At 40.4% G+C, this 11,502-nt stretch overlaps 1 protein-coding gene across 1 annotated transcript in view; it reads right to left on the bottom strand.

The window, feature by feature from the left end:
• ugcg (UDP-glucose ceramide glucosyltransferase) overlaps positions 1–11,502 on the bottom strand; it is a 34,405-nt gene that overhangs the window by 6,916 nt on the left and 15,987 nt on the right. Inside the window, exons 3-8 of the mRNA XM_066650857.1 lie at positions 7,103–7,205; positions 4,745–4,846; positions 4,100–4,212; positions 2,273–2,451; positions 1,745–1,831; positions 936–1,122 (exon numbers count right to left, since the gene is read on the bottom strand). Coding sequence (XP_066506954.1) covers positions 936–1,122; positions 1,745–1,831; positions 2,273–2,451; positions 4,100–4,212; positions 4,745–4,846; positions 7,103–7,205 — 771 coding nt within the window. The remainder of the gene's footprint in view (positions 1–935; positions 1,123–1,744; positions 1,832–2,272; positions 2,452–4,099; positions 4,213–4,744; positions 4,847–7,102; positions 7,206–11,502) is intronic.

Below are 11,502 nucleotides of genomic sequence, written 5' to 3'. Positions count from 1 at the left end.
TCAAGGAATAAGGTTTAAAAGACCGTTGGTCCCCCCCCCCCCCCCAACGGTGTTCGGAAACTCTAATAGGCGTCTTGCCTGTGACGTAGATGGTGGACAACAAAACTGCACTTAATTTAATGTACAGTGGGACATCTGTGCACAAATGGCCCAAAGATCCCAAAATATCCAGAAAATTTACTAAATTTGTCCACTTTAAACGGGCACTTTGGAAAGGACCATCCGCTCACTCCGTTATCTGTAGCTCATTTCACTGGCACTTTTCCAACAATATGGGCATGTAAGGACAACAACGAAAGGTGTTCAAGAGCCTCTGTAACATGGAGGTAAACAGGGTAAGGACACTCACTTCGCCTGTTTTAGTTGGTGTTAGTTAACGTTAGCTTGACTCGCTAAACTCGGTGGCTCAGATTATACTCGGCTACGTAGCTGCATTACGGAGGTTTCTAGTGTCGGATGAATTCGAGTTCGACTTCGATCACATTTACAAGAATAACGGTACCTCTACATTTGAGTTTAGCTTATTGCTAGGCTATTGTCATGAATAATGTTGGTTATTTAGCTAGATACTGTCATAACAGTCAGTCATAACGGTATTTTACCGCGGCGTTGTTCAGCTGTTGTCCACCAGTGATGTCACAGTGGCGAATTTTCGTAGCGAGCTCAGGTTTTTCCGTCAATTTAATAAAATTGTCAGTTTTAAAGCAAATTAAGGTCCATTAAGTGGTGCTTACCCTTTAAGATCTAATATTGTGAATGATCAGCACCTGTTGAGAACGAGTTTGCCTTTGACCTTTTCCTTCATTATGCAAATTGGGGGAAGATTTATTTATTTATTCATTTAAGATCTCCTCAGAAAAATTAAAAACATATATTTAATGGCAGGTTAAAACTGGTCTTTGAGATTGCCATTGCATGTATCTAAATTAATTTACCTGTATTCCTCTGAGCTGGATGTAGTCAGAGATGAACCAGGCCAGACAGTGGCACATGAAGAACACCATGATGTCCCAGCGGAACACGTGGTGCGCAGCCCAGCCGATGATGAGGCTCGCCACAAAGCACTCAGAGATGGGCTCTATGATGGTAGCTGGCAGCATGTTGATGCGAAGCTTGGCCCATCTGGTGAGAGCACAGTGGACAGGCAGTGAGTGACAATCCATTACCTTTACTTCATTTAACAGATGTGTTACCGCCTATTGCATCTTAAGGCTCGTTATTCACTAACTTTGCCACCTGAATTATTCTTGGAGAGCCAATATACTGTCTTTTTCTTGCGTTTGATCCACTTACCCCACCCACGTTAGCCCCAGCCATTCATTCTGAGGTCATGAGTGTTTCAAACCATGCAGTTTTATGAACAAGGCACCAGAGCACAGGTCTAATACATATCAGTCTTAAAAGAGTTGTAATAAAAATAGCCTTATTAACTGTAAAGGATAAATAGAAATGAGCAGCTGTTCTTGGGTCAGATAAAATGGACATTCAGCCTTTTAAAAGGCATCTAAGAGTAGGGAAAAGGCAAAAGCTAGCTTTTCAAACAGTAACACGCCTTTTAGTTTATAAAAACCTTGATTAATAATTTTAGTTGGGTTTCTTTATTACTATCTTTTTCAAAACCCATGTAACGCAACAGCAATACAACCCAAAAATCACACTTTGCTATTCCCTACATCATCAGTGTAAACAGCATGGCCACCGCACAAAGAGCAGAGAGTGGAGAGAAAGGCTGAATGCACATTACCTGATCATGCGTGACTGGAACTGGGCGATGGAGTACGAGCCTGAGTTCTGCATGGCCACCTGCGTTGCCATGGAGAATTTCCATCCTCTGAGAGACAGAAGAGAAGAGGTTATTGGCCACTGGGAGGAAGACGTGACAGTTCAGCTGACAAGCTCAATAAAAACAAAGTCCACCTCTGAGGAGGCAATCTCCACCAAAGCAATTTCCTCTCAAAACGCCTTGGAGGCAGAAGCAGTGCTTACGAATCAACTCTGTTATGAAATTATAACAAAAATATTGATTTTCAAACACAGAAACGATAAGCCAGGGCCTTTAGGAAGCATTCATGACTTAATGCCGTTTTCTGTTGTCACAGTTTGAATTGAAATGGAGAAAGAGGGGGGGGGGGGGGGTGAGTAATAAAAAGACTTCATACAGTGGATGCAGCTCAAATGACAGGTTCTTTTGATTTATTTTTTTTTTTTTATCAAAAGAAGCATACAGACTAATAAGCTGTGACAGCTTCCTATGAGAAAAGAGAGTGAGCACCTGTCTGCAATGGCTTTGGCCATGAAGTAATCTTCAGCAATGTATTGGGCGAAGGCGATGAGGCCTCCAGCCTGGTCCAGAATGTCCTTCCTCATCAGACACGACATCCCCGTCACACACTTAATCCCTGTCACGTTGGCGGATATGTATGAACGAGGATGTGATGTTCCGAAGTACACCTGCAGGATTACACACCGGGCAATGCACGAGAGATTACACAGTGTAAATAAGCCAAACTAAACAGGATGTGTTTAATCATATACAGTCATATAAGACAGTAATTTGCATATCGTGTTTAGAGAACAAACATCAGCACGTTCAACATCTGGTCACTGTTGATGTGCTGAGTTAAACGTATTGGGAGGGGGGAGGGGGGGGTATAAAAACATAACAATGGCCTGTACAAATTTACAGCACATTTTACATAAGATTTTTTATCCAACATGTTAAAGTCAGAAGTCAAATACAACTGGACACTACAAAGTGCCATATTTAGGTGCCACAGGAAGTGTGTTTGACTAAACAAACAATTATACTTATGCAAATGATTGGGCTCATATTCCCATTATGCATTTAGGCAGCAGCTCCACTAAAGTAGTTGCCTTCCTCTGCTCACTCATAAACTGGAATGCCAAAATATAGCATCATTACTTGCAAAAAAGACTATAACCCAAGCAAAGTGCTGAATACGTTAGATTTAGTTGGGTCACTATCTTTGACATACTACTGTAAACATACCGATTTTACTTCAGAGGGCTAGTTATTAGAGGGAACATTTCCAACATGAAAGGAAAGAAAATATGAGCCCAAGGAGCATACTGTTCATAAATAAACCAGCAACGGCAGCCTTTGGTAAAATTAATATTGTATTGATGTGGGGCTACAAAACCCCACAAGGGAAGAATAAGCATAAGGCTCCTCCTCCACTTTTGGGGTTGGGGATTTCCACTCCAAACTCATAAGGACAGTTTTACGGTTCTATAAAGAAGAACAGAACAGCCCCAGCACTTTCCACTCTACTCTTACACACTGGGACAGACCTGGACTAAGCTTTGGGTGTGGTGAATCATATGTATAATAAACAAAAACATGAACATCAAATATAAAACATGACTAACTCCTGAACTTAACTATAACAAGCCCTTATTTACACTGAAGCATATTCAGTTTCTCTCAGTCATCTGAACCAGAAAGTCCAGCTTTTATAATGTAGAGTCTTCTGTTGAAATAACAAACACCGCTTACACACTCCAGACTTCTTTGTCTGACGTGGATAAGCACAGTCCTGGACTAAAATCAGCCTGCGCTTTTAACTCCCACTTAGTCTGGCATGATGTTTTTTTTTTTTCTGAGACGATGCCAACCACAGGCCAATGTGCTTCACTGTTATTTAGAGATTAGAGACCTCCAAAATAAGGGGGCATTTTTTAGAGGCTTGACCTGAGCCAAAAGAATCTGGCCCCTATCTAACACATCTTGTAAAAAAAAACTCAGAAATGAGTTATAGAACATTCCACAGTGATTACAACTGCTGTAAGTGCGGTTCTTGTGAAAAAGCAAATAACAGGCCTCCTGCATGCATAGATGTCACTATTGATTATTAGTAACTGAGCATTCTTGCTGATCATTGCAACAACGAATCGAGGAGTGTTTGACAGAGTTGTCACACCTGTGTATAGTATTTTGAGGCAGTTGATATGAGGCTCATTTTAGCTTGGTAATAAACCTTGCCAAGAGTATTTATATAACCCCCTGTAGGCCTTTAACACATCATGTGAGTGTTCTGTCGAGGAATTCCAGAAGTCAGAGTACACACGGCCCTCTCACCTGCTCCAGAGTAGCGGCGAAGCCTTGCCTGTCTGCCACGTACGGCAGACCATGAACCAGTCCCACCTTCTCCGTCATCTGATTAGCCATATCAGTAAGAGTGTCTGGCCTCACTGTAGGACATCAGCACACAGTCAGTCATGTAACATCCAGCATTGCTTTGCCTCTTTGATATGACACAGAGTCTTCATTAAAAAGGTATAGACCTACTGGAGTGTAATAACTGAACCAAGGCAGGTCTTTAGGTTATCTGCATGTGCTTTAACACTAAAAATAAAGGGGGGGGGGGGGTGTTACATCCTTCGCAAGAAGCTCTGCATTTTTCGCCCCAGATCTTTAAATTCAGCTAATAGTTGTTGACCATTAAAATATACAGAATTTTGTTTCCTGGAGAAGGTGGTTATTGAAAGCACATGTGTAAAGTAACCACAGTAACAGTAATATATTTAGTTCCATTAAACAAAGGATGCAGTTACAGTACTGGGATTTGTCACCGAATGAAGCTAATAACATTCAGGTAATTTCTCACATAATCAAGTGAAACAACTGAACCTTGTGGTTCACAAACAACTCCATAAAGTTTGCGTAATCATATCACTGTCCAGTTTCCACAGCTTGTTTACATAAAACCTGTGGGAACCCTACCTCGAATGCCACTGTCACAGATCCATACCAGATCGTACTTTGCGCCCTCGTAGCCTGGCATGAGGTTGTTTATTTTTGGATTGATGCCGACCTTCTTCCCCCCTAAAGGAAAGAGAACAGAGCAGAGAGACCTTCACTTCACTTACTCTCTCATAAGCCATTAACACTGATCGCTCTGACATAGGGCCTGCTTTGAACCGACGTCTTCCTCCCAGTGAATGTTTGCCCTTCGTCCAGCACATTAACCACATTCATTGATCCCCTGAAAGCACCCGTTATGGACAGCAATAAAAATAATTTATACACGCAGAATTACACATGTGGAGGATTACAGCTTCCAAGATCCGATCGAATGCCTGGAGGCCTTTTGTCTGAAATCTGGCCCACAGCAAGTCCAAAGTGCTTTCAAAGGAGAGTCCGTTAACCAGACATTTTTAGTGTATGCAGAGTTTCAAAAATACATTTTTGTTTTAAATACACAATCAAATAAAGTTGTTACTCTTTAAATCAAGCACTCATATATGTTCCTACAAATACTGCTTATTGGCAATAATTCTGCAACAAGAGCCATGCCAAAATCAGCTACAAGTGTTTGAGGACTGGCCATACAAAATCTTCATAAATAGAGCTACATCACCCAAAGAAAGTCATTCCCTGCTTCACAGCCCAATGACGGATGGGCTTCACACCCCTCTCAGGGGAAGGGGCTGTCAATAAGCGGCTGTGCCTTGGAAATTGAGGTGTCCACTACATTCTCAATAGGTTGGAGGGGTGGGTTCTTTCAGGAAATGAATCCACACTAAGCATTTAAAGTTAGAATACTAGAAAAGCACTAGGGTACAGGTGGGCCACCTCCCCTCTCTTGGCTAAGGTGTTCATACCGACTCCTGCCATGGTTGTATCATACACACATTTTATAAAGTTGACAAAAGCTGTGCTGGTTTGGCATTCATAGAACATAGAAAAGGTGAATGAACACATTTCAATAGAACAACATGGTCAACAAATAGTCAAGTAGAGTTATACGCTGTCCCAGGTAATGCTTAAGACTGGATATTACTCAAATTAACGTATTAGCACCCAAACTTTCTGCAGTGTATTGTGTTCTGTCCAAACACATAGTTCATGCAGCCCCAGATGCTAACTCTTCACTTGTGAATCATCTTAAAAACACAGTACAAAAGTGAGATTGAAAGCTGTTTATAAATATCCAGCTTAGCACAGTGACTCAGTGACAATTGACACTGTGATACGTGTCGTGAAACTTTATGTACTTGTGATGTGAGGTAATAAATAGCAACAAAAACACAGCAAGACATGGTGCCAAATAGTTTCAGTTAGAATTCATAGCTAAACAATTATAAACTAAGTTTATTTTGAGGAGCCCAGAGATTTACAGAATGTGTGTTGGGTTTTGATTAGAAGTTTGATTCGCTGTGAGACACCCAAGTTAATGCTCACCTGCTTTTTTTCATCTCTTTTTCTCTTGAACCCCTACGTATTTATTTGTTCCTCTAGGTATTTGGTGAATTCCACTAAGAACAGAGCCAAGTTCCTTTTTCTCTACGAACATTCAGCATTCTTAGAGTGCCATTTCTCACTTCTACGACTTATTCGAGGACAACTCTTGTTGTCTGTTTTCAAGCAGTTTGCAAATATTTAAAGCTGGAGATTGGGAAAATCACCATCCTGAATTTAAGCTCTCATCATTCAACGTGTTACGTACGAATATATTTCAACATTCAGCATTCAATATGAGTGAGAAATTCCACTTCAAATGTAAATTAATTACAATGCAGCTATTAAAATGTGTTTTCCGTTATAGCCATCAACGTTTTAGAGGTTAAGTAGTGTCAACAAGACTGAATAATTTTTCCTACACAACATTAGACAAGTCTAGCAACAGCACCTAACGTCACTGAGACATCCTGCCTCCCCAGACTCACTACACATTAACAGATGGGCAGAATGAGACAGAAGTATGAAAGGAGGATAACAGGACCCCGGAGAAAACTGCAAATGGAGTCCCTGCATGCTCCTAATGAGCATGAATCAATATTCTGTCCCTGAGGGGCAGCCGCAGACACACAGCTGGGCCGGCCTCATATACACATGGGCTTGTCATGCTCAGAGGAAATCTCTTTAAATGACACTTCTGATCTTGGATGCAGCCCATGCAAAACATTTCCATTGCAAAGCCAGGCAGGGAAAGGTAAAACACATGACCCACTTGACGTTTTCCTTTGGTAGCTTTGGTAGGTCTCATGTCTCAAAGCAACTTATATCAAATACTATTCATGTATTAAATCACATATAGAAAATATAAAATATATAAAACATGGCTTTCAAAGTGCTTACCTATAAATAATCTGGCATCAACATTTGGATATTTGCCCAGCAGCTTTTTACAGACGTCAATGGCTGGATCGTCATGGTCTTGGACACAGAGGAGTATTTCATACTAAGAAAAACAAAGGGAGAGAAAGATAAATGTAAACGTCTTTTCTATATGATCATGTTGAGACATACAGTATAAATGGGTCACAATGCAAATGTTAAATGTGAGCTGTGGCATGGAAATTACAGTTAAAGTGAAGCTTTGTACAAATACGGCCCCACAAACCACACACCAAACCCATTTAGAGGAAATACCACCACCTACAACTGTCCTAGAAACGTATGAAAAATCCACCTCAACAGGAACGCCTTTTATTCTTATTTTTTATTTTTTCCAAATAAAAGTCCAAATAAAAATGTGTTGTCTGAAATCACGTCTTGTATGAAGCATGTGCTAGGAAGAATGTGCCTTGGAATAATGTAACTGGGGAGAGCTAAGTAGTAGGTGGTATTGGATAAGAGTTTGTGACTACGGTTGGACTACAACTGTACTGTATTGTGCCTACAGTTGGACTACTACTGTACTGTACTGTGCCTACGGTTGGACTACAACTGTACTGTAATGTGCCTATGGTTGGACTACAACTGTGCCGTACTGTGCCTACAGTTGGACTACAACTGTACCGTATTGTGCCTACAGTTGGACTGCAACTGTACTGTATTGTGACTACAGTTGAACTACAAATGTAATTGGACTACAGTTTGTGAAGAAAATTGATTAAAAAGCTCTCCCAAAAACCACAAACAAATGAAAAACAGATGTAGCAAAAAGTACTTTTTGTGGGCCAAAACGTTGAAAACCAAGTCATATTTAGGCACGGTAACTAATGCTATTTGACAAGCTGCTACACAGCTGGACACCAAACATGCCTTGGCTGGCTGTATTTTATTATATTTGTGTTTTTTTTTTTTTTGTTTGTTTGTCAGAATTATTGCTTTAAGTTCGCTTGGTCATGGCAAAACTTCACTGCCCTTTTCAGCTTTCAGCCATATACTAGCTGCATGTTTTCAAGTCTAAAAAAGATGCATAAGCGCTTAAGTTAATCAAGTGCAAAAGTTGAAACTGTGAGCTTTATTCTGATCTCATTTAAATGAATGAGCTTTCCAAGATGTTAACATCCGGGCTGACAAAAGAACTCCCACATTAAAAACTCCCCACCACTTCTTCCTGCAATCGTCACAAAACAAGCCACTTGTATCACAAACTAAGAGAGAGCATTGAGTAGAGAACAGCCTCTCTGATACTGTGGTCTGGCCCGAAGCCAATCTAAAACTCGGCCAGGGGCCGAACAGGCACGCACTATGAGAACAGCCTGCCCGGCAGCAAACACCACTCCAAACTGGCCTGTGTATAGCCCTGCACACTGCTGTCTTCTGAGCCTATGCCATTGAGACTATGTTGCCATGGCTATGGCTGGGGGACCTAGGGGCCTGGAGACAAAGACCCTTTTTCTGCATGACCAGGGACACAGGGAATCCACAATGGCCCGAGACACGGTAATAGAGCTGTGCTGAAAGAGTGGGAACACTTTAATGAATCATTGATGAGGCGGATCCTAAATCAGTGAGGGCCAGTTTTCAATCTTCAAACGCACAGGCAGAACTAGCCATGATCTGTTCTGAGGTCAGTCATCCAGGGGGAACCTTGTGTCCTCCATCTGTTCAGGCAGTATGAAGGATTCAGCTGCAGTGCTGATGGAACTGCTCGAGGCTGTGACCCCGCACTAAGAACAGCATTAGTGTTGAGAAGCAATAAAGTGGAACTGGAAACCATGGGGAACTCTCGAAGGACCATAAGAGAAAAGCATCGCTTGGAAAGCTCCACCAGCCGACCCAACAATTTTATCCACCTCCTGTATTTAACTATTTTGAGACGCCAAAGCGATTATTTTCTACAAAATAACGAAGGTTATTAAAAGACCCCACAAACTGTCTTTGCAACTGGAAAGTCATGCGAATCCATGAGCCAATAAGAGATTATAACAAAACTGCACCCTCAGATGTAAAATTAGACCTGAATTAGCAATGCTTTATCTTTACCCTCTGGGGTCTACGAATGCACACGTGTCAAATTCAATGTTGACTGATTTATTTTTTTAAAACTTTATTATCTTTGTGATAATACAGCACACCACTGTTGCTCAACATTTCCTGAATCTGTAAAGAATGCCCTCTCCATTTCTTTTTATCGAGTGATTGTACATGACTCATACCTGGAGATATGAGGACATGAATAGGGTTGAAATACACTACATACACAGCAGCTGCCTCTCATCGTGTGTAATGTTTTCATGAAGAGTTTCTAAAATCAGATTTCCACCTTTCAGATTTAGGGTTGAATGACCATTTTTTCACAGAGCTCTAGGTCAAATGGAGCCTATATAAACAGTGAATTAAGATTGTTCTGAACATATTGATATGAACCATATGGGGACCAAGTGCATATAAAGGTAAACATAAGAAGATATACTAGAAAAGCTCTTAGTACACAGAGGGTGAATTAATTACAAACAAAAGACTATTCTATTAACCACTGTAAGATTCGTGATGATTTCTCAGAGCTGAAACAGATTGTCAAACAGGTTCGTTATTTTTCTGGTGCCACTGGAAGTCATAATGGCTGGGTGTGATTTGGCACAAGAAAGCACAACTGAAAGAGTGCAGGGACCGCAGCCATAACATGGCTAAAAGATCCATAAAGCTTCAATACACTTCAGCCAGGTTTAGATTTCCAGCTAAAGCTTTAATCAAGACCAAAGAGAACACAACTATGTCACTGCTGTGAGCATAGCTGTCACAGTCACACCACAGGATCGGTGTACCTTCGAGCCAAGAACAAAACCATCTTCACTCCATGAGAAGATATAGAACTAATTATATTTTTGTTTCTCTCTTGCCCCGTGTCCAGCTGAGATATAGCAGAAGTTATTGTCTGACAAACTTGTGGAAGCCATGTTGTTCTTTTGAGAACTTGTTTCAATTACCAGCAAAGGGGAAACTTTGTTTACAAGCTCATAAAATGTAAGCTAAACTGTCGTTATAAAACCAACAACATTTAACTTCTCTGTTCCAGAAATAAAAGGCAAATTAAACAGAAGTGTTGCCACAGAAAGTTAACATCCAAACCAGGCCCACTTTTTAATATCTGAGTGCTTTAATATAGAATTCAACTGTCATATAACTCAATCAGCTTGATAATGTACAGACATTTCCCAGCCTACATCTGTCAGACTGAAAATGGTTCTAGATTCTTTTTTCTTAAAATGGGCACCCCAAGTCTTAACCAAAGAGATTTCCAAAAAAGGAACTTGACACCTTCCGTTCGTGTTTTTTTCTGTATTCTGTTCTTTTAAAAACAATCCATATATAATATTAAACTTGGGTGTTATGTTAAACGTAGAGCATTTTGTTTATTATGGCCTTACATATTCATTATGTTGTTTATGCACCAACATTTTTATTTAGGTTGATACAAAACCAGTCAGCCCTGTCAGCCTTGTGATTGGTTAGGGAATGCTTTATAAACGTGTTACCCATTATTAGAACTGATGAAATACAGCAAATATTTATTGTAACTCTATACTTTGGGCATATAGCATTAAGAAATATACAAATTATTTAGGTTTTCCTGAATTTTACTGTTAGTTTGTTGTCAGTAATAAGACCGTATATGGGAAAAAATTAAAGCCGTTATCTGTTGTTATTTATTTAATTATTATGTGTTATCATTGTTACTTTTACAGGTGACATACTGCCCCACACTAGCTTGAATACCTACACCTAGATATAGATCTAAAACCAGGCAGAAGTGACCAGTGACAAGGGTACAGAGGAACAGAACAATAGGCCCTCACACACCTCCTTGTTATTCAAGTTGGAGTTTATCTTCGCAGGTCATGAGGGGAGTATTATGTAAAACTAAACTAAATTCATATCTGAATGTCTATTTCCCACTACAGCTTTCATGGTAAAGTTAAACAAGATAAGACCCTATTAAAGACTATTTGCACAGGGGCCATGTGTTAACACACACAAAGCCAAGTGCACTACATACACACATTGTGAAACAGTTTTAAAGTCAATGTCACAATCGGACTTGTGACTTGGCCGCAACAATGTGGTGCCTTTGGTGGTTATGTGTTTAAATATGACACTGCACGCAGAGTTAGAAAAGAACAAAGCTTGCAAATTAGTCACTGAGCCATCTCACTGTATTCTGTTAGTGTCATTGTATCTAGAGAGAGACAAGTGTTTCGGGAACTTCGGGAGCTTCCTTACAGAAGCATTAATTCAGGTCTGGCCGTTCTCATTAAGGTCAAATGGCCATGATATAGGTTTGTACAGATACACATCAAGTCTGG

The sequence above is a fragment of the Hoplias malabaricus genome, chromosome 18 (genome assembly GCF_029633855.1).
Source record: "Hoplias malabaricus isolate fHopMal1 chromosome 18, fHopMal1.hap1, whole genome shotgun sequence".
Classification (NCBI taxonomy): domain Eukaryota; kingdom Metazoa; phylum Chordata; class Actinopteri; order Characiformes; family Erythrinidae; genus Hoplias; species Hoplias malabaricus.
This window is presented reverse-complemented; position numbering and strand designations above follow the sequence as displayed.